At 38.6% G+C, this 24,288-nt stretch overlaps 1 protein-coding gene across 15 annotated transcripts in view; it reads left to right on the top strand.

The window, feature by feature from the left end:
- ZNF484 (zinc finger protein 484) overlaps positions 1-24,288 on the top strand; it is a 132,787-nt gene that overhangs the window by 98,441 nt on the left and 10,058 nt on the right. For 4 of the 15 annotated variants that reach the window (XM_074017952.1, XM_015436661.4, XM_015436662.4 and 1 more), the window contains 3 exons: positions 4,815-4,859; positions 23,393-23,519; positions 23,807-23,899. In XM_074017952.1, the coding sequence (XP_073874053.1) occupies positions 4,815-4,859; positions 23,393-23,519; positions 23,807-23,899 (265 nt within the window). Of the gene's footprint in view, positions 1-1,884; positions 2,089-4,814; positions 4,860-9,039; positions 9,149-23,392; positions 23,520-23,806; positions 23,900-24,288 lie in introns of those variants that run through there. The other 11 variants (XM_074017954.1, XM_074017948.1, XM_074017958.1 and 8 more) reach the window with 4 other exon arrangements.

The raw sequence follows: 24,288 nt of genomic DNA, 5'->3' as shown, positions 1-24,288 counted from the left end.
GATATGAAGATGGAGGATTCTGACTAAATTGCTAGGATTCTTACTAATATTGGGCAATGCATAGACAACACAAAAGCCCAAAAGCCAGGGTTTAGTTGACAAGAGAGTTCAAAGGAGCCTGGCTAGAGTCTGGTTATGGAGAGAATTTTTGTGAGCTGGCTGGGTCTTCCAGAGCTACGTAGAATAAAAATGATGAGCACAGACCTATTTTTCTTCTTCCCAAACTGAATGGGAAAGCATTCAATCTCTTTCATCTTTTAGTTTTATGTTAGCTGTAGATTTTTTTCTAACTTAAAAGTTAGAAAGTTTACCTCTGTTCCTAATTCCTGAAAGTTTTTTTTCATTATAAATGGGTGTTGAATGTTTTTCAAACGCTTTTCCTGCATTGATATAATCACGTAATATGCTTATCTTTAGCTTGCTAATGTGGCGGGTTACACAAATTGATTTTTGAATACCAAGACAGCTTATTATTCCTGGAATAAACATCACTTGTTCGTGGTTTGTAATTATTTTTATATATTGTTGAATTATTTTTGCTATTATTTGGTTGAGAACTTTTTCCATCTAGATTCATGAAGAATACTGATTTCCATTCTTCTTCTGTCTTTAGCTCTGATACCAGAGTAACACTGGCCTCATTAGTTGGAATATCTTTCTATTGGCTTCTTTCTATCCTTTATTCTGGAAGAGACTGGATATAATTCGTGTTAACCTTTAAATGTTTGTTAGAATTCTCTGATCTATCTATCCAGGCCTGACGATTTCTTTTTCAGATGTTTCAAATTATGACTTCAATTCTAGGGCTATTCAACATAACTATTTCATTTTGTAAGAGAGAATTTGTGCTTTTTCAAGAATTAATGCATTTTATCTATATTGTGAAATTTATATTTGTAGAGTTGTTTGTAGTATTCTTTTTATTCTTTTGATTTTGTCATCGTCTACAGTGGTATCTCCTGTTTCATTCTTGATATTGATGTTTTGTGTCTCCTCTGTAGGCTTGTCAATTTTATTGACATTTATAGAACCAGCTTTTGTTTAATTGGTTTTTCTCTATTTTTCTTTTTACATTTTATTGAGTTATCTTCTTATCCTTATTATTTACTTTTTTCACTTGCTTTTGGTTTATTTTGCTCTTCTTTTTCTAGAAGTGGGGAGTTTGGTTATTACTTCGTTATTACTTCAAAATTTTTTTCTTTTCTAATGTAAGCCCTTAGTGGTATAAATTTCTCTCTCACCACTGATTTGGCCACATCTCACAAATTCTGATATGTTGTGTTTCACTTTCATTCATTTCAATGTATTTTAAAAATCTGAGACTTTCTCTTTGAACAATGGATTATTTAGCATGTGTTTTCACGTGTTTGGAGATTTTCCTTTTATCTTCGTGTTACTGATTTCTAGTTTAATTCTATTGTGTTCAGAGAACAAACTCTGTATGATTTCAGTTGTTTTAAATTTGCTGAGATTTGTTTTATGGCCCAGGTTACCTCATATCTTGCTAAGTGTCCCATGGACATGAAAAAAAAATGTGTATTCCGCTGCGTTTGCGGTATTACGTAAATGCTGATTAGTTCCTGTTGGTTAACAGTGTTGTTGCGTCCACAGAAGCACTGGAGAAAGATTGTAACCTGAGGTGACAGGCTTTGATTGTGTCCTGGCTTAGTATGATGGGACACACCTCTGCTTGCTGCCTTCCCTCTGGACAACCCTCAGCCCCTCAATCGCTACATCACCTCAACATGGCCGCACACAGGCCAGAGTGTCTACATGGGCGCCGCCATACTGGCGCCCCGCCTAAGCCACTGAAACGGGAGCGTGTTTGGCAAAGCGCCATGTTGACTACTGGCAACCTTCGGCCACGAAGACTGCTGAGCATGCGCACACCCAGGCAGCGCTGTAAGAAGTAGGGAGGCATTGAGAAAAAGGAAGTGGGTCCTGTTCTGGTTCTTGCGACTATAGTCACCGCCCGAAGCAAATGACCACTGTCCTGAGAGAACGTGGGTGAGGGGCAGGTGAATAGAGGGATGGCAGCATCTGTGGACTGAGCAAGAAGAATCTCTGATGTCTGTCGTGAGCCCTCCGGTCAGTGATGGGGACGGACGGTCAATGGATGGAATAGTGGAAGTCGGAGCGATCTCTGATGGTGGATCTGAGGGAGCAGTGAGAGGGCACTGAGGGGTCTCTGGTGGTGGATCTGCAGGCGGAGTGAGGACGGACTGGGGGTCTCTGGTGGTGGATCTGAGGGCGGAGTGAGGGCGGACTGTGGGGTTGTGGGGGAGGATGACTGTGGGGACTAAGGAGGGATCTGAGGAGTGAATGATGCACATCTTAGTTTCCTCTCTTTTATACGTACCGATCTGTTTACATTTTCGTTTCTGTTTCATGATCATGATGTATTTTGCTAAAGATTTAAAGAATATGTTACATAGAATTGCATATTTCCATTTCCATTTTGTTCTGTTTCATATCCAAGATTAGTAGCTCCTTTACCATTACGGTTATTGTATTTATATATCATTCATTCTTTCTCTCCCTATTTAAAAAGAATCAAGCGTCTGAAAGGTCTATCTGTTTTACTGGATATTTTGAAATGTCCAATAAACTACTCCCTACTCTTTTAATATTAAATTTTTTCTCTTTTTCTTTTTACGTACTTTCTCTTTTTCCCACTTTTTGATGTAATTTGTTGTTCTTTCCCTTCTTTTCTTAAGTTTTATGCTGGATACACTTAGGGTAGTAAAGTTTCCTTAACTACATCTTTATCTATGAAATGTATAAATTCATCTTGATGTTTCCCTTTGATCCTTAGTTATTTAGGGGAGTTTCTTCATTCCCAAATTATTAAAGTATGTTTTAGCTGTCTTTTATTTTATTCTATTGTCAGAAAATGCAGAGTATCAAGTCTCAACTTTTAGCAGTTTATCAAGATTTTCCTTGAAGCCAAGTTACTCAATGAACTTTGTTCAACAGATATAAGAGAAAAATTATATTTTGTTGTATGGGCCAAAATTCTCTTTAAGTCTTGCCTGTTGGTATTTTTCAAATCTTTATCTTTCCTAATTTTGATCTACTTGTTTAATATTCTGGAAGAGATACAATAAAAATCTCTTACTTTAATAGTTCACTTTGCAGTTATATGTGCTTTTTTGCTAATTTTATTTGTGTGTCTGAGGGACGGGCATACGTACACCTAATGGTTAATGCATTTTTTATCCTTTTTCATGTATTAAATGGTATTATAGGATCCCTTTTTTCAACCAAAAAGAAAAAAGAAAAACACTTTTTAATATCGAATTCCACTTTGATACTTACATTGCCACACCTGTTTTTACTTTTATTGCATTTGGATGATGTGTCTTTGCCCCGAGCTTTATTTTATATCCATATTTGTCTCTGTGTCAGATTACCTATTTGTTTACAATAGATATCTTTTGTTTTTTTCAAATCCAACTTGTAGTCTCTGTTGATAGAATTTTACCTCTCAGTTTAGTGTAATAATGATTTATCTGATTTTATGCCTTCCATTTGATGTTTACTATTTAACTCTTTTTATTTTCTGCCTTTTCTTTATATAATATTTTCATTGGATTGATTGAATTTCTGCTCATTGTTTCCATTCTGCACCCCATTTTTTCCATTTTTTTCCTGAGATTATTAGGAATGTTTTATCATAGGGTATTATTAATTTTCTCTTTAGTGGCCTCTTTATCACATTGTCACATTGTCCTTTTTTATAATTATATATCTTTTGCAATAATTATTGCTGAACAATATTTTCCTATTCAACATTTCTTGATGTGTGATTCAATTTACATTTATTTGGACTACTTCTTTCAGTATTTCTCTCAAAGATAAAGATACTCTGCAAGTGATTTTATTTCTGAAAATGTCTCTCTGGCCCTGACAGAGGAGAGGTCTTTTAGATGCTATTTCCGACATCATTTAGCTTTCACTACTGCAGATAAAGAGTTTTCTTATTTCCTTAATTCTTTCTCTGTAAATAATCTTTTCACAATTAGATTTAGAAGTGTTTTCTATTTATAAATTTATTCTATACATTCAAGAATTGCGCCAGATTTGTTCATGAGCTCCTATTTGTGTATGTGGAGGAGTTTATAGCCAGCTGTGTCAGCGGAGGGAGATGTATTCGTGTGCTAAGGCCCCAGTGCAGGTACAGGTATGCCTGGAATTGGCACTCTTTGGATGGCTGATGGAGATGTGCAGTGGGTAGTCATACAGGCATAGAGGTCAGTCATGGGGACGTGGGATTGATTGGTAAAGAGCCAGAACAATTAAGGTAGCGGAATTGAAGACTCTGTGATCAGGAATTGTAGGATGAGTGATGCAGGGCTCATGGGCAGTAAGGCATGGGAATCAGTGAATCTGAGGTTTCAGTAATGGCTTCTGGGAGTAGTCTCTGGGCACCAATTGGCACTTAGAGCAGATTGAAGAGTGGTAGTGAGGAGTTAGGTACCAGGGTTGATGATAACTTGAAGGGCCTGTGAAATCAGATAGTATAATGATGTAATAGAACAGTATGTCCTTTGGATATTTTATAAAGTATTTAAGCACTCCACAATTATTGGATATCTAAATGTTTCTAATCTTTCTTTTTTATTAACCATGTTATGGTAAAACTTTTGCACTTAAATCTTTGTACAGTATGGGATGGGATGATATTTTAATGTTGTAGCTCCAGAAATAAATTTTTGAGTAAGGCACATGGGCAGTAAATGATGTATGTGTCCATGTGTGACATTGGCACACTTCCTTCTCTCATCTCTACCTCTACCCATCTGTTTTCTCAGATCTCTGCCCCTTTGTCTGAAGAGCCAAAAATGACCAAGTCCCTGGTGAGTTCTTATTTGTTCATCTGTTTATTTGTTGCTTTCTTTTACTTTTAGTGGATTTTAGGAGACATCTAACAATCCCTATAGTAAGATGACAAGACTAGATAAATAAAAACTAAGATCAGAGAAAATGAAGACGAGACTGTCAACCCCGAATCAAGTTTAGAATATATGGTCTTACACAGTTATGAACTTTGAACTGTTAAATTGTCTCTGATCTTCCTGAAAGACATAGCAATAATGGAAATTGGATACATGGTTTATATTAATAAAATTCACAAGTAATTTATTTCATCTGTGGTAAAGATTTCATGGTTCTTGGTGTTTGAGAAATTTTTTGATAGATCTCCAGATAGTTAATGACAGAACAGTCTTCAACAACAACCCTACCGAAAGTGCACTAACAGGCCAGGTGCAGCGGCTCACACCTGTAATTCCAGCACTTTGGGAGGTCGAGGTGGGTGGATCACCTGAGGTCAGGAGTTCCAGACAAACGTGGCCAACATGGTGAAACCCCGTCTCCGCTAAAAATACAAAAAGTAGCCACAGTTTTTCTGTTGCTGTCTTATAGAACAGTGCTTCTGACACTTTACTTGCATTTGCATTTGAATTCAGATTCTGATTTAGTAGCTATGGGATGGGATATGAGAATTTTTATTTCTCACAAATTTCCACAGAACATCAATGTTCCTTGTCCCAGGACCATCTTCTGAAACAAACTTGAGGTTTTATCATGAATGGAAGTTGAATTTTGTTTTATGCTGTTTCTGTACCAATTGACGTGATAATGTGATTTTACTTGTTGAATCTGTTGGTACGGTAGATTACACTGATTGATTTTTTAATATTGAACCTGTCTTGCATCCATGGAATAAACTCCACTTGGTTGTGGTATATACTTTTTAAATTATTTGTATTTGCTAATATTTTGTTAAGGGTTTTTGTATCATATTTATGAAGGGTATCACTTTTTTTTTCTTTCTGTCTCTCTCTCTCTTTCTTTTTTTTCTCTTGCTACTATTTCTGGTTTAGGTATCAGGATAACCCTGGCCTCATAAAATCAGTTGGAATGTGTTCCTTTATATTGATTATTCTGCCAGAGATTGTGTATAGTTTGTGTTTTATTTTTCTATACTTTGTCCAGTTTTTGTGTCAGAGAAATCATAGCCTCACACAATAAACTGGGAAGTATTCCCTTCTCTTCTCAGTTTTTTCTGGAAAAAACTGTGTAGAATTGATGTTAATTATGTTAATTCTTCAAATATTTGGTAGAATTCTCCAGAGAAACTGTCTGGGTCTAGAGATTTCTTTTTTGGAAGTTTTAAGATTACAAACTCAGTTTCTTTAAGAGTTACGGGCTATTCATATTGTCTACTTAATATTGAGAGGGTTGTGGTAGTTTGTGTGTTTTCAGGAACTGTACCCTTTCATCTAAGTTGTCAAATTTATGTGTGCAGAGTTGTTGGTAGTTGTCTTAGTCAGCTCAGGCTGCCATAACAAAGTACCATAGACTGGGTGGACTAAACAACAAAAATTTATTTTCTCACGGGGAGGCTGGAACTCAAAGATCTTGGTGCGAGCATGGTCAGGTTCTGCTGAGGGCTCTTTTCCTGGCTTGTAGACGAAAACCAGATTCTCTGGCCGGGCGCGGTGGCTCAAGCCTGTAATCCCAGCACTTTGGGAGGCCGAGACGGGCGGATCACAAGGTCAGGAGATCGAGACCAGCCTGGCTAATACGGTGAAACCCCGTCTCTACTAAAAAAATACAAAAAACTAGCCGGGTGAGGTGGCGGGAGCCTGTAGTCCCAGCTACTCGGGAGGCTGAGGCGGGAGAATGGCGTAGACCCGGGAGGCGGAGCTTGCAGTGAGCTGAGATGCGGCCACTGCTCTCCAGCCTGGGCGACAGAGCAAGACTCCGTCTCAAAAAAAAAAAAAAAAGGAAAACCAGATTCTCACTATGTGCTCACAGGCCATTCCCTAGTGACCGCCTGCCTGCCTGCCTATGGAGAGAGAATCTCTCTCTATAAGGCCACCTGTCTTATCAGATTAGGACCCCTACCTCGTTTAACCGTAATTACCTCTTAAAAGCCCTATCTCCAAATACAGTTCCATTAGGAGTTAGAGCCTAAACATATAAATTTTTGGAGGACTGAGAATGTCTTGATTTCCACGTTCTCCTGAAGGATATTTTTGCCTGATCCAAAATTCTAAGTTGATAGTTTTTTTTTTTTTTTTAGCACTTGAAAAATGTGCTACTTCCTTCTGACCTCCAGAGTTTCTGATGAGATATTAGTTAAAACTGCATGTTCATTTTCTGTTGCTGCTGAAATAAATTATCAAAAATTTAGCTGCTTAAAATAACACTTTTTTTTTTTTAACATACAGTTCTATATTTTAGAAGGCCGACATGGGTCTTACTGAACTAAAATCAAGGTGTCAAAAGGGCAGTATTCCTTTCTACAGGCTGTAAGAAAGAATCTGTTTCTATTTTCCATGGCTTTTCTAGCTTCTAGTGGGTGCACACATTTCAGTTTGTGGCCCTTTCCTCCAACTTCAAAGCCATCAACGTTGTATCTCTCTGACCATTCTTTTGTAGTCACATCTTTCTCTGACTCTCTTTTATTGCCTCTGCTTTAACTTTTTTTTTTTTTTTTAAGGCGGAGATTTGCTCTTGTTGCCCAGGCTGGAGTGCAGTGGTGCGCTCTTGGCTCACCACAACCTCTGCCTTCTGGATTCGAGCGATTCTCCTGCCTCAGCCTTCCAAGTAGCTGGAATTACAGGCATATGCCATCACGCCCTGTTAATTTTGTATGTTTTAGTAGAGACGGAATTTCTCTATGTTGGTCAGTCTGGTCTCAAACTCCTGACCTCAGGTGATCCGCCCGCCTCGGCCTCCCAAAGTGTTGGAATTACAGGCTCCCAAAGTGTTGGAATTACAGGTGTGAGCCACCTTGCCTGGCCCTCCTGATTTAACTTTTAAGCAAATTTGTGATTATCTTCAGTGCACCCAGATAATCCAAAATAATTAATCTCCCTATTTTAAGGGCAGCCAATTTAGCCATCTAGATTTCATCTGAAACCTGACTTCCCTTTTGCCATGTAACCCCACATATTCACAATTTCTGGGAATTAAGATGTGAACATCTTTGGGGAGCCATCGTTCTTAGTATCACACACTGTCATTCCAATTCTTTTTCTCCTATGGGTAATGTGTAGTTTCTCTCTGAATGCTTTCAGCATTCTTTCTTTGTCTGTAGTTTTCAGAAGTTTGACTAGAATTCTTTCTTAGTATGAATTTCTTTGTTTTTTTTTTTTCTTTTTGGGATTTGCTCAGCTTCTATCTGTAAGTGTATATCTTTTGGGAAGTTTCAGAAATTTTCATTCATTATTTCTTCAAATACTTGTTTAGCCCCCATTCAGCCCCCATTCCTTTCTCTTCTTTTTCTTTTTCTGGAACTCCAATGACACAAATGTTAGATTTTTTGTTACTGTCCCACATGTCTCTGAGGGTCTGTTCATTTTTTTCTCGGTCTGTTTTCTCTCCATTCTTTAGATTAGATCATTTCTATTTTATTTTCAAGTACTCAGATTATTTATTCTGTTGTCTCCCTTCTTTTGAGCCCATCTATTGAGTTTTTAATATTGGTTATTTTTTAGTTCTAAAATTTTCATTTGATTTCTTCATCTCTTCTCTATTTCTTTGTTGAAATTTTTTTATTGTTTCAAGTGTGTTCATATGCTTATTAAAACATTTTTATGAGGACTGCTTTAAAATCCTTATGAAATAATTCTGATAACATGCATCACTTCAGTTTTAGTATCTGTTGATTGGTCATTTCCTTATTCAAGTTGAGGTTTCCTGGTTCTTGGTTATTCAAACGATTTTGTAATGTATGGTGGAAACCTTAGACTCTAGATCTTATTTGAGTCCTCTTTTTTAGCAGGCGTCCTCTGGGCCAGTGTGGGAATTGGGGGACCTTGCTGTGCTACCGCCAGGTGGATGTGAATTTGCAGGTTCCCTACTTGAACTCTGTTGACAGTCTGTGGGGAGAGAGACACCTCATTACTGCTAGTTGGGGTTGGCAGTTCAGGCTCCCCAGTAGACCTCTGGTGACATCACTTTGTCTGACAGGAGAGGGTACCTTGTTTCTGCTCTTCATGCTGTCTTCTCTGATATTGTTAGGTTGGATGGGGCCTCGTTACCTCTCAGAGGGATGGAGGTCTTGGATTTTCATCTGGCCTCCTCTCACACCATACCTGTGGTGATGGAAAGACTGTCGCTTTACTGCCAGGTAGGAATGGAAGTCCAGCCCTGATGTGGCTCCCACTGGCGGGAAAGCTACCCATTACCACTGTGCAGAGATGCAAGTCCCAGCTCCCCAGTTGGCTTTTTCTCATACTACCCTATTGTAGTGGAGGGGCATCCCCAGACAGCCAGGCAAATACAGGAGCCTAGGCTAACCACTGAGTCTTTGCTGATGAGAGATGAATCAAGTCCACAGTTTTTTGTTGTTTTATTATCTGTGGTATTTGCTTGGAGTAGGTTTTGTCTAAAAGTTTTTTTTCTCTGTTGCCCCTTTCCTGGTCTTTTAGCTAGAGAGAGCACTTTTTTCCAGGCCTTTTTGTATGCACTTGTTGGTGTTTCTGGATTGTAGGTTTTTCGAACACCTGGTCAGGGCTATCTATATGAGGCCGAAAGACACAGAGAGCTCATTACTGTTTAGCTTCCTGGTTCCTGAGGCCCTTAGCCAGGGTGCCTATTTTTCTTTACCTTTCAGAGTCTCTGTATGTTAGTTTGATGGATAATGTCTATGGTTTGCAGATGAACTTAACAGGCTGAGTCGAGACAAGTGCATCTGCTGTATCTTTCCAGGAGTGGAATCCAGTTTATTGATTTTGAACAGAGGACTTCATGTATTAAGCATAGTCTTATACGTTTTGTTCAATTATAACTGCCTCTTTGTCCTTTGCATTTGAACTTTTAAAAATAAGTATTTCATTTTCAATGTCATGAACATTTTACCTGTAGTTACTTAGTCAAATTGTTCTTTGTGGTTTCTTAGAATAAAACAGTTGTCATCTGCTCTCTTCACCCTCAAATTTCAGCTTCTCAAAGGTAATCACTTTGAACTCAGTTTACTGTCTTTTGCTGTTTACTTTCATATGTCTAAATAACATGTTTGTATTGGTATTTCTAGGCTTTCAGTCTTAAGCAGTTATCTACAGATAACACAATGGAAATAAGGAATTAGCTTTCTTTCAGACACTCAGGCCCTTGACACTCACGTACACATTTCTCATGTACCCTCCTTCTAATATGGGTATTTTATTTATTTATTTATTTAGTAGAGATGGGGTTTCACCATGTTGCCCAGGCTGGTCTTGAACTCCTGGGCTCAAGCAATCCGCCCACCTTAGCCTCCCAAAGTGCTGGAATTGTAGGTGTGAGCCACCGCGCCCAGCCTAATATGGGTATATCATAATTTGGGGTAAATCAATAGGCTGCATTTTATTATGATGATGATTTTAACAATATTCACAAGTGAGCCATTTACTTTTTATGCAGTGCTTTTTGTTTTACCCGAAATTATAAGTCTCTGGCTTAATTATTTGTTTTGTTTTCCATACAGACATATACAATATATATTATACATATCACTAATTCATCTCTAGTCTTCCCACGTATATAAATACCTTCTCAATATATTACAATATGTTAAATAATAACAGTAATATAAACATTAATACAGTGCTTACTATATGCTAGGCACTATAAGCATTCTCTATTAACTAATTCAGTCATAAACCCTATGAGTTATTACTGTGGTTTGGATATTTATCCTCTCCAAATCTCATGCTGAAATTTGATCCCTAGATGGTGGCTTGTGTGTAATCCCAGCTACTCAGGAAGCCAAGATAGGAGGATCACTTGAGGCCAGGAGTTTGAGATCAGCTTGGTAATATGGCGAGACCCTGTCTCTTACAAAAATAAATAAATAAAAAGAAATTTTAAAAATAAAAGAGGGTTGGGCACAGTGGCTCATGCCTGTAATCCCAGCACTTTGGGAGGCTGAGACAGACAGATCACAAGGTCTGGAGATCGAGACCATCCTGGCTAACATGGTGAAACCCCGTCTCTACTAAAAATACAAAAAAAAAATTAGCTGGGCATGGTGGTGGGCAGCTGTAGTCCCAGCTACTCGGGAGGCTGAGGCAGGAGAATGGGGTGAACCAGGGAGGCGGAGCTTGCAGTGAGCCGAGAGCGTGCCATTGCACTCCAGCCTGGGAAACAGAGCGAGACTCCATCTCAAATAAATAAATAAAAAATAAAAGAGAAGTTTGATCCCAGTGTAGGAGGTAGGGCATAATGGGAAGTGTTTTGGTCATGGGGACAGATCCCTCATGAATAGATTAATGCTGTCTCTGGGGAGGTGGTGAGTTCTCAATCTTATGAGTTCCATGAGAGTTGGTTGTTGAGAAGAGCCTGCTACCTCCCATTCTCTCTCTTTCTTCCTCTATTGCCATATGATCTCTGCATACACCGGCTTCTCTTCCCCTTCTGCCATGAATGGAAGCAGCTTGAAGGCCCTCCCCAGATGCAGATGCTGATGCCATGCTTCTTGCACAGCCTGCAGAACCATGAGCCAAATAAACCTCTTTTCTTTATAAATTACCCAGGCTCAGATAGTCCTTTATAGCAATGGTAAACAAAGACAGCTATCAATAATAATTATTCTCATTTTACAGAGGAGGAAAACTGTTACACAGAGAAGTAATTTGCCCAAGATCACACAGCTCCTGAATGACGAAGCCAGGAAAATAAGACCCAGGCCGTTGGCTCTAGATTACATGCTATTCATTTCAGCTCTTTAAAGAAACTCCTCTTGGAGTTGTCGACCTGCTCATAGTTACTCTCTATCTGATACTCAGCTACTGGCATGGGCTGTCCCTTCCACATGATACTAGGAATTCTTATGTTTCTCAAAGTTAGATCTCTTGAGTCTCAAGAAGCTGGGTAAGACATAGAAATGGATTGTCCTGTAGAGTCTCCAGAACGAATGCAGCCCAGCAGGACCTACTTTGGACATATGACCTCCAGAACAGTGACAACTTTGTGTTATTTTAAGGCCAAAGAATACAGGTGACCTCTAGAAGCTAGAAAAATCAAGGAAATGGATATTCCCTTAGAACCTCCAGAAGGAATACAGCCCTATTGACACCCAGATACAAGCCCAAGTACAATTATTTAGGCGTCTCTAAGACTACCCTCACTTATGACAGAAACTGCAAGCTCAGGAATCTCCAAGACCACCCTCAGTTTCAATAATTCACGAGAAGGACTGACACAACTCAGGAAAGCCATTATACTCACGCTTATAGTTCATTGCAAAAAGAGGATGTGGATTAAAATCAGCCCAAGAAGAAGTGCTCTGTGCAGTATCATGGAAAGTTTCAGGTTACTGAGTTTCTCATTAGTATTGTATTTTTAATTTCAAGGACTCTTTTCTTCAGTTCTGAACGATCTTTCAAATATTAATGGGTGCAATATTCTCTTTTTTTAAAATTTTACTTTAAGTTCCAGTATACATGTGCAGAACTTGCAGGTTTGTTACATAGGTATACACGTGCCATGGTGGTTTGCTGCACCCATCAACCCATCATCTAGGCTTGTTTTTTTGTTATTGTTGTTTTGTTTTGTTTTGCTTTGTTTTTTGAGATGGAGTTTCGCTCTTGTTGCCCAGGCTGGAGTGCAATGGTGCGATCTCGGTTCACCACAGCCTCCGCCTCCCAGGTTCAAGTGAATCTCCTGCTTCGGCCTCCCGAGTAGCTGGGACTACAGTCATCCGCCACCAGGCCTGGCTAATTTTTTGTGTTTTTTAGTGGAGACGGGGTTTCACCATGTTAGCCAGGATGGTCTTTGACCTCGTGATCCACCTGCCTCAGCCTCCCAAAGTGATGGGATTACAGGTGTGAGCCACCGTGCCTGGCTAATTTTGTATTTTTAGTAGAGATGGGGTTTCTCCATGTTGGTCAGACTGGTCTCAAACTCCCGACCTCAGGTGATCCACCAATCTTGGCCTCCCAAAGTGCTGGGATTACAAGTGTGAGCCAACGCGCCCGGCCCCCATCATCTAGGTTTTAAGCCTGCTTGCATTAGCTATTTGTCCTAATGCTTTCTCTCCCCTTACCCCACGACCCCTCGATAGGCCCTGGTGTGGCTTGTTCCCTGCCCTGTGTCTGTGTGTTCTCATTATTCAACTCCCACTTATAAGAGAACATTCAGTGTTTGGATTTCTGTTCCTGTGTTAGTTTGCTGAGGATGATGGTTTCCAGCTTCATCCAGGTCCCTGCAAAGCATGTGATCTGATTCCTTTTTATGGCTGTATAGTATTCCATGTTGTATCTGTACCACATTTTCTTTATCCAGTCTATCATTGATGGGCATTTGGGTTGGTTCCATGTCTTTGCTATTGTAAGTAGTGCTGCAATAAACATACGTGTGCATGTGTCTTTTAGTAGAATGATTTATATTCCTTTGGGTATATACCCAGTAATGGGATTGCTGGGTCAACTGGTATTTCTGGTTCTAGATCCTTGAGGAATTGCCACGCTGTCTTCCACAATGGTTGAACTAATTTACATTCCCACCAACAGTGTAAAAGCATTCCTATTTCTCCACAGCCTCACCAGCATCTGTTGTTTCCTGACTTTTTAATTGCCATTCTGACTGGCATGAGGTGGTATCTCATTGTGGTTTTGATTTGCATTTCTCTAATGATCAGTGATGTTGAGCTTTTTTTCATATAATTGTTGGCCACATAAATGTCTTCTTTTGAGAAATGTCTGCTCATATCCTTCACCCACTTTTTGATGGGATTGTTTTTTTCTTGTAAATGTGCTTAAGTTCCCTGTAGAATCTGGATATTAGACCTTTGTCAGATGGGTATTTTGAATAGGTAATACATGCATATGATTTAAAAGTAAGAAAATAAGTATATAGTGAAAAATCTCCCTCTTTCTTTTCCTATCAGCCCATGTCCTCAATCTGGATAACTAATTTTTTTAGTGTGTATTCAAAGTATCATTATATAGACAAAAACAAATAGGAAAAGTATTATGTTCCTTCCATAAAAGATGGTATGCTGTATGTATTTCTGTACCATTATAATTTTATTTTCATTTATTTTTAAGCCTTTACTATTGAGAAATATAAAATGCATTATAAATATGCTCTTGTGAACATTTCTTTCAGAAGTTATTTCTATCCAAAGGCAAGGTCTTGCTCTGTCACCCAGGCTGAGTGGAGTGCATTGGTGTGATCCCAGCTCACTACAGCCTCAACTTTCAGGGCTTAAGTGATCCTGCTACCCCTGCCTCCCAAGTAGCTGGGACTATAGATGCGTGCCACTATGCCTGGCTAATTTTTTTTTTTTTTAATTTTTGTAGAAATGGCATCTTGCTATGTTGCCCAGGCTGGTCTTGAACTCCTGGTCTCAAGCAATCCTCCTGCCTCAGCCTCCTAAAGTGCTAGGATTACAGGACTGAGCCACTGCACCTGGCCCCTCTCCAACTTTAGTATATGATGTTATACAGCTTTGCAAAGTTGTTATGCCAGTTTGTATTCCTACTAGTAGTGTGCAGATATGTTTAATACTTTGTGTCTTTACCAGTACTTGGTGTTTTCAATCTGTACAATTTTAGCCGTCTTGGGGAGTTTGCAGATATCTCATTTTGGATTTAATTAGCATTTCCCTGGTTACTAATGTGATTGAACAGGTTTTCAGAATTTTATTGTCATGTACACTTCTTTTAAGAATTGCTTGATTCATTCCCCCCGGCTTTTTTTTAACTAAATTGTCTGTAGTTGGCAATGCTTTTTGTTGTTGTTGTTGTTTTGATTTTTTGTAGAGACAAGGTCTCACTATGTTGCTCAGTCTGATCTCAAACTCGTAGACTCAAGCAATCCTCCTGCCTTGGCCTCCCAAAGTACTGGGATTACAGGCATGTGCCACCGCACCCAGCCTGTTTTTTAATTTATATTCTTTATACATTTTGTGTACTATCACATTGTCATTCGTGTATGGCCCCCTAATATAATGATGAATATACTCTCTCTCTCTCTCTCTCTCTCTCTCTCTCTCTCTCTCTGTGTGTGTGTGTGTGTATGTGTGATTTCTATCTACATCACAAAGAGCTTATTTGTGTTGTTCAGATATTCTGTATAATCCTTATTTTTTGACTATTGCATACTTGTTTTATGTATGAGATCTCATCTCCTTTGTAACTGGCTTGTCAATTTTCTTGCAGAAATTTTCCTATACGTGCCAAATTTTTGTTACTCTATCTAATGATTAATGAATGTAATCTGGTTAAAATCTCCCAGAGTAGGGAGGGGGAGTTGGGAAGTCTCCCACTGCGTGTGTAGATTTATCAATTTCTCCATGTAATTTTGTCAGCTTTTGTTTTATGTATTTTAGATTGTCATTCAAAATATGAATTATATTTTCCTGGAGTACTGGTCTTTTTGCTATTACATGGTACTGAAATTTTTGCTTAAAAGCTTAGGAGTCTGTAATCGCAACACAGTTTCTGTCTATTTTATTAGAATCGTTTGGCAAAATGCATTTTAGTATAACTGAAATCTAAAAATTACAGGCTTAAACACCTCAGAGTTTATTCTATCAAGTAAAAGAACTCTGAAAGTATTCATTCATGGCCTGGTGTCTTCACAAACTCATACACTGTTTTTTTCTGTTCTGTATGTCATTCTCATTTTGTGATTTTCAACCTCACATTACTTGATGGTTCCCGAGATTGGCTGGGGTGGCATTAACTGAGTCAGCGTTCCAGGCCAGCAGCATAGGGAGGTTGGGGAGGAAAGGGGCACTCACACCTTCTCCTTTAAAAAATGCCTTCTCAGAAGTATCACCTGTATCTTTGTGGCCAAAGCATAGTTTCCTGATTACATTTAAGGTAGGCTGGGAAAAGAGAGTCTTAGTGTACCCAGCTAAGAATTCATGTTCTGTTATTAGGGAAGAAAGGATGAGTGAATGTTGGAAGACAGCTAGCTATCACTGTCACATCTCCTAAATACAAAAGCCAAAATTTATTTGTCCTTTGCTTTTTTCATCCATCTTGGCATTCAGCCCCATCAACTAATCCCCACATACATTCTAAGACGTTACTGTCTCCTGACTCTGTCTGATTTCTCAGTTTTTATTGCTGACACCTCTTCAATACTGGTAATTGTTTCAGATTATTTTCTTTACATTCTCCTTTATCAGGTGTCCTCTCAAGCAGTCTTATTTACTCAGATGATTTTAGTTATTAATTATCTACTGGTGACTTCCAAATCTTTATCTTCACTCTAGGCCTCTGCCTAACTTCCTGCCTAACTTCCTTCCTGTTAATTACAGGGATTAAACAAGCCTGCCTACATGTTTAATCCCTGTAATCTCAATATGTGCAAAACGTAAGTGATTTTATCTGGTTCCCTTTCTCCAACCTTTTCCCATTCATCATCTCTACTTCAGTATATGACACCATAATCTCAGAGTATACAAAACGAATAATTGAGAATTTCGCTTTAGTCCCTCCTTTTTCTTACTGCATCTATCAATTCTAATTACTATCTACACCAATTTCTTTTTCTATATTCCTGTTAAATAATATTTTCCCCCCAACTTAGGTGTTTTATTCTTTCACATGAAATATTGCCTGGACTTCCACTCTTGCTCATTCAAATGTATTCTCCATGCCATTTCTTGATAGTCTTTTTTTTATTTTTTATTTTAAGCTCTAGGGTACATGTGCGGGTTTGTTGCACAGGTAAACGTGTGTCATGATAGTTTGCTGCACCTATCAACCCATCACCTAGGTATTAAGCCCAGCATGCATTAGCTCTTTTCCCTAATGCTCTCCCACCCCCCACCCTTCCCTGATAGGCCCCAGTGAGTGTTGTTCCCCACCCTGTGTCCGTGTGTTCAGCTCCCACTTATAAGTGAGAACATCAAGTGTTTGGTTTTCTGTTCCTGCATTAGTTTGCTGAGGATAATGGCTTCCAGCTCCCTGCATATCCCTGCAAAGGACATGATCTCATTCCTTTTTACGGCTGCATAGTATTCCATGATGCATATATGCCACATTTTCTTTATCCAGTCTATCATTGATGGGCATTTGGGTTGATTCCATGTCTTTGCTATTGTGAATAGTGCCACAATGAACATATGCATGCATTTATCTTTATAATAGAATGATTTATATTTCTTTGGGTATATAACCAGTAATGGGATTGCTGGGTCAAATTCCACTTCTAAATCTTTGAGGAATCACCACACTGTCTTACACAATGGTTGAACTAATTTACATTCCCACCAACAGTGTAAAAGCGTTCCTATTTCTCCACAACCTCACCAGCATCTTCTTGGCAGTTTTAAACACAAATTTAATCATCTTTTCTCATAAACACCTTTCCTTCACTGCATACAGACCTCTCATTATGCAGACTAATTTGTAGTTCCCTGAATTTATCATGTATTTTCCTGTCTTTATACCTTTGCTCATGCTGCTCCCTTCTAAAAATCACTTTACCCTACTCTGCTTGCATTAAACATGTCATCTCCCAAGACTAAGCTTAAGTTTCATCAACTCTACAGAACTTAGTCTTACACTCCATGTAGAATTTTCTTCTATTTGGAGTCATGCTATACTTTGCACATCTCTTATACCCTTTATAATCTCTGAGACAATTGTTGTAAGTTCTTTGATGTCTTGAAGCATATTGTGTAAAGTTGTGAAGATGTTCACAACATAAAGTTCTGAACATCTTGCTTAGTAAATATATGGCAGGTAATTCCTAAGAATTACCTAAGTAATTATGCTTCATAAATGTATGGCAGTTAATTCCTTTTTTATTTTTTTCAGACTTCTTTCTTAACTACCAATGGCAGGTAATTCCTCAGAATTAAGTTTAAGAGAATTTAAACAGAGCCTATTTTATTTTCACTGGATATTGAATTCAATTTTGATAGCTCTTTCCCTTCAGCACTTGAAAAATATGGTGCCACTTCCTTTTGACATCTGTGGTTTTTAATGAGAAATTCACTCTTGTTCAAATTGCCCTTTCCCTACAGGTAATGTGTCATTTCTCTCTGACTGTTTTCAGGTTCTATTCTTGAATTTGGATTTTATAAATCTTACAATGTATCTAGACATGGATTTATTTGAGGTTTTCCTTTTGGAGATTTGGTCAGCTACTTGAATCTATACATTTATGCCTTTTACCAAATTTGGGAGGTTTTCAGCTATTATTTCTTCAAATCTTTTTCCGGTCTCCCATCCTACTTTTTCATTCCTTCTAGGACTGATGAAATGATTGTTGGCTGTTCTGTTATTGTCCCACTGGGTCCCTTAGGCTGAATACAGCCCAAGGGAATTGATGAAACAATCATTTCATCAATTATTTTTTCTATTGTTCAGATACGGATAATTTCTATTTATCTATCTTACAGGTAACTGAGGTAACTGATTGTTTTCTTTGGATCTCCATTCTGCTGTTGAGATCATCCAGTGAGGTTTTTAATTTCATTTATTGTATTTTTTGGTTCTAAAATTTTCATTTTGTTCTTCCTCATACCTTTTATTTCTTTGCTGAGAATTTGTATATTTCTACTTGTTTCAAGACTATTTACAGCTGCTTGTTGCAACACTTTTAGTTAGCTACTTTAAATCCTTGACAAATAATTCCAACATCTGATTCATCTGAGTGTTGCTATCTGTTGATGCTCTTTTCTCATTTGAGTTGAGATTTTCTTGGTTCTTAAGATGATGAATAATTTTGGCTTTATTTAGGACATTCTAAATATCATGTTATGAGATTCTGTTTTCTCTTTAAATTCTCTATTTTAGCAGTTGTCAACACATTTGGGTTTAGAGTACGTGTCTTGGTCTATTTTTATGGGCTGTAGTTCAAATTCAACTTAAGTATTGAAAGTCTTTGCAGTTCTACTTTGGTCTCCCTCATTTTTGTGCAACCCAGAAGGCAATTTGAAACCTGGACAGTATCCCATACCCTAGTTCAGCCCTGAAAGCTTTTTCTATGTTGATTCTGATTGATTTTATACATGGGCTGCTCATAGGTATGCCCAGGGCATCATACACATCTTTAAAGAACCCCTTTTTATAACTTTCTCCATAGTCCATCCTCCACTCTCTATTGGAAGGAGAAGGTAGGTACTTCTTTGCTGTCATTCACTTAATTTAGGGTAGGGTTAGCCAATACAGTCTATATAATGCCTGCTGGAGAGGCAAGAGGGGTGCTACCTCTCTTTGAGCTAATGCAGTTGGGATGGTTGAGAGAGCTCCACCCCACCATCTTGGAGTCACATTGTTTGGTGAAGAAGGCAAAGGATGCATCTTTTGTAGTTTTCACCTCGAGTATACTGTTGTGCAGTAAAGAATTAACTTTGCCTAAAGAGAGGTTTGGCTTTTGCACTCAGCTCCTGGGAGGTAACCTCTAAATCTTTAGAATGTCTTGCTTGGGCCATGCAAGATGGTATATAATGACAATGTGATTACAGTAGGAGCTTTGGGCCACACTGAATATTCTATGCCAACATGTGGTTTATAGTGGGGTACCTTGGCCATGCAATATCAGCTCCAAAGGGGCTGGAGACTAAGATCAGCCACAATGGGAGTCATTCATGTCCACATGATCACGTCTCAGTAAAAACTCTGGACATCAAGATTCAAGTAAACTTCCCCAGTTGGCAATACTCCATGCATATTATCATCACACATCATCGCTGGGAGAAGTAAGTGCTGTCCATATGACTCCACTGGGAGAAAACCACTGGAAGCTCACACCTGGAACTCTCTTTGACCCTGTGTTAAGCACATCTTTCCTTGGCTGATTTTGATCTGTATCCTTTCATTGTAAAGCCACTGTATAACACCATAGCCATGAGTATAATGGCTTTTCTAATTTCTGTGAGTTCTTCCAGCGAATTATGGAAACTGAGGGTGGTCTTGGGACCCCTGACTTGGAACTGGTGTCAGAAGTACGGGTGATCCTGGGAAATCCCCCTGCTTTCAGTAGGTGTCAGAAGTGAGGGTGTTCTTGGGTACTTCTGAACTTTGCAGGTATGTGTAGTCAAAAGGGCCCATCCTGTAGTGCTGCCCTATTTCAGATTATTTGACTGGAAAATATATGCTTTGGGGAGGCCTTTTTTGTCTGTACTCACTGGTTCTTCCAGGCTGCAAGCTCCTCTAGTGCTCATTTTGCAGTACGTAGGAGCTCCCTCTCTCCCTCTAAGAAGTCCTAGGGAACTCACTACTGTGTTGTTTTTTAAGTCCTTAGGTTCTGCTTTCTTTTCTCCACCAGTTAGTCTTCTGATAGATGCTTTATGTATTTTTCTAGATTTTAGGTAATTAGCAGGAGGAATGGGGTGGAATGCACTCTTTTTTTGTTTTGTTTTGTTTTTTAGAACCAGAAGTTTCAATCCTTGCTTTTAACTTGAATGTTTAAGGCATTTACACTTAATGTAATTACTAATGTACTTGAATTTATATATACTACCTTACTATTAGTTTTTATTTTTTAGTTTTTATTCATTTATTTATTTTTTTGAGATGGAGTCTCACTCTGTTGCCCAGGCTGGAGTGCAGTGGTGCAATCTTGGCTCACTGCAAGCTCCGCCTCCCGGGTTCACACCATTCTCCTGCCCCAGCCTCCCGAGTAGTTGGAACTCCAGGCGCCCACCACCACACCCGGCTAATTTTTTTGTATTTTTAGTAGAGACGGGGTTTCACCGTGTTAGCCAGGATGGTCTCGATCTACTGACCTCGTGATCCACCTGCCTCAGCCTCCCAAAGTGCTGAGATTACAGGCGTGAGCCTCCGCGCCCAGCCTTTTTGATTTGAACTACCTATTTTTTCATTGCTTTCTTGACTTTTTATATTACATAATTTTTTACTCTTTAATTTTTTCCTTTGTTTACTTGTTATAATTCTTTAACTATTTATTTGTTACCCTAGATATTAAAACATCCGTCTTGAACTTACTATTTTATCTCCTTAATAATGCTAGGATACTAAAATATTTTAATTCTATTTGCTGCCTCCCACTTTTGCATTATTATTTCCATGAATTTAAATTCTGCATATATTTTAAACCTCCCAGAGAATAGTACTGTTATTGTTTTGCATAGTCAATATTTGCAGTTTTGTAAAGAGGTATTTGAAGAGCTTCTTGAATCCTAAGGGTTGATGTTATTCATAGCCATTACTTTCTTCAAATATTACTTCTTCCCTGCACTCTCCTCTTTAACTTCTCAGACTCTGATAGGTTATACTTTTTTACTATGTCACAAATATTCCTAATGCTCCTGTGGTTTTTTTCTTTAAAAAAAAATCTCTGCTTCAGTTTGGATATTTTCTATTTACTTCTCTTCCATTTCAGAAATTCTGTATTTTGCTGTTAAACCTGTATAAGAACTTCTTAATTTTAGATATTAGATTTTTCAATTTTTGAATTTCCATTTGATTCTTTATTATAAAAACCAATTCTCTAAAGATAGTCATCTTTTCATCTAATTCCCGTTCTCTATGTGACTGTTTCTATTGAATTTTTTCCTTCTCTGATTTTGGATATGTGGTCCTATCTTTTTGTTTGTTTGTTTGTTTGTTTGTTTTAAACACCGTGTATAAAAAGTTGTAGGCAGGGCTCATACCTGGGAGACTGAAGCAGGCGGATCACTTGAGCTCAAGAGTTCCAGACCAGCCTGGGCAACATGGCAAAACCCATCTCTACAAAAGATAGAGAAATTAGCTGGGCATGGTAGCATAAGCTTGTAGTTCCAGATACTTGCAGGGCTGAGACAGGAGGATTGCTTGAGCCCAGGTCGAGGCTGCAGCGAGCCGTGTTTGTGCCACTGCACTTCAGCCTGGATGACAGAGCAAGACCCTGTCTAAGAAGAAAAAAAAGAAGAAAAGTTGAACAGGATCTGGTCTGGATGGTGTTATCTTTCTCCACAGAGGATTCGTCTTTCCTTATGTCAGCAAAAGGAGGGAAGGGAGAACATGTACATCCAGTCAGGGACAGTGTTGAATCAAGGCTGGGTTGAAGCTCTGCTAAGACTCAGTTTACCTCTGGATAACCTTGGCTACTGAGAATCTTCAGCTGAGAGTCCTTTTGTCCTCTAAAGACCCTCCTCCTGATAGATGCCCAACTATTTTCTTAACAGATACCAGACTTTTGCTTTGCTCTTCAAAGAGCAAAGGCTGTTTGCTTACAGTTTTAGTCTTCTGCCCTATATACCCTAGAATTCAGTAAATATCCTGAGGGGAAAATGGCCATGTGTTTGAGTTATGTTAGTTTCTGTGTTAACCAGCTGCAGCCTTCCACTGCATTCTCCAGTAGACAGGACAAAACGAGAATCCAGCTTTTGTCCACACCCAGAATTGGTAAATGCTCCCACTGTCCAAGTGACTGAATAAGTCAGCTTCAATCTTCAGTATTCTCTCCTCTCCAGTCTTAGCCCCTATATTTCTTGTTACCTCAGCAGCTTTCCAGTGCTTTGAAACAGATGATTTCAAGTATTGCATCTGGCATTTACAGTTCATTCTTGAAAGAAGCACTGGACTGCCAAGCTATTGCATCCCATCTGGAAATGGCAGTGCCAAAAAAGAGCCCTCCCCTTCATACACCACACAGTTTACCATTTAAAGTGTACCATGTATTGATTTTTAGTATATTCACTCAGTTATACAACCATCATTATAGTCAATTTTAGACATTTTCTTTATCATCCTGATGGGTGTGAGGTAGTATTTGTAGTTTTAATTTGCATGTCCCTACTGATTAATGATGTTGAGCATCTTTTCATATGCTTGTTGACTATGTGTATATCTTCCTTGTAGAAATGTCTATTTAAGCTTTTTACCCATTTTTAAAATTATGTTGTTCATTGTCGTTGAGTTGTAGAGGTTCTTTATAGTATATTGTATATCACATACACTATGGAATACTTTGCAGCCATAAAAAAGGATGAGTTCATGTCCTTTGTAGGGATATAGATGAAGCTGGAAACCATCATTTTCAGCAAACTATCACAGGGACAAAAAACCAAACACCACATGTTCTCACTCATAGGTGGGAATTGAACAATGAGATCACTTGGACACAGGAAGGGGAACATCACAGACCGGGGCCTGTTGTGGGGTGGGGGGAGTGGGGAGGGATAGCATTAGGAGATATACCTAATGTAAATGATGAGTTAATGGGTGCAGCACACCAACATGGCACACGTATACATGTGTAACAAACCTGCATGTTGTGCATATGTACCCTAGAACTTAAAGTATAATTTTAAAAAAATAGTTAAACTAAGCTAAATGTAGAATAAAAGATATTCTAGACCTGCTCTAGAAATAAAAAAATAAAAAATAAGGTCCTGTCTTGTTTCCATTCTGTAATCTTGATCCTTCACATTGAAAGGGTTTTTTTTTTTTTTTTTTTTTTTTTTTTTTTCCCACAGGAATCAGTGTCATTCAAGGACGTAACTGTAGACTTCAGTAGGGATGAGTGGCAACAATTAGACCTTGCTCAGAAAAGCCTGTACAGAGAAGTGATGCTGGAAAACTATTTCAACTTGATCTCAGTGGGTAAGCGCAGCTCTGCTGGGTACACAGTAGACAGCACCTAATTGAGTATATATTTTTTTCTCAGTAGAATTGCTGAAGTCTGTTTTCTGAGGTATGTGGGACTTCTAAAGACTGCAGGACATCTAAAGTGTGTAATGGTTTTGTCCTTATTTTGTCCCATGTTCTTAATAATCTCTTTTGGGTCGTGTGAATATTCCTCTGTTCCCAGTGAACTTTTTTGGAAAACAAATAGAATGCTTCATTGTATGGCCTCTGAAACCAAGTCCTCTATCATCTCCTGTTAACAGGATGTCAAGTTCCCAAACCAGAAGTCATCTTCAGCTTGGAACAAGAAGAGCCATGTATGTTGGATGGTGAGATCTCCGGTCAGAGCCATCCAGGTGAGAAGGGAACCAAGAGCATGGCAGACAGTATGACTCAGCTGTATTTGTACTGGGAGAGGCTGTGCACAACTTTGCACAACTTTGCTGTGTCATTAATATGACTTTTAGAACTGCTTGGATAGAGCAGTTATTAGACAAGGACCCTTGGATATCTAAATGCTAACCCCACTTAAAATCCCTTCTCATATCAATGCCTTCTTCTTTGCTTGGCTTTTTAGGAGGGAATGTGCTACAATTACTGGTTATTTGGATCATGTCACACCCTACTTTCTAGGGTCCTGCTTTCTTGCTTTTTTCTCTCTTTCCCTAGAAAAGTTTTATTCTTTCTACCTCCATCAGGGCCTTAGATCATTTCCTTATGCATTCAAATACTTATAGATCTACCT

Source organism: Macaca fascicularis, chromosome 15 (assembly GCF_037993035.2).
Source record: "Macaca fascicularis isolate 582-1 chromosome 15, T2T-MFA8v1.1".
NCBI classification, from domain to species: Eukaryota; Metazoa; Chordata; class Mammalia; order Primates; family Cercopithecidae; genus Macaca; species Macaca fascicularis.
Note: the sequence above shows the minus strand (reverse complement) of the source record. Positions and strands in the feature narration are given on the sequence as shown.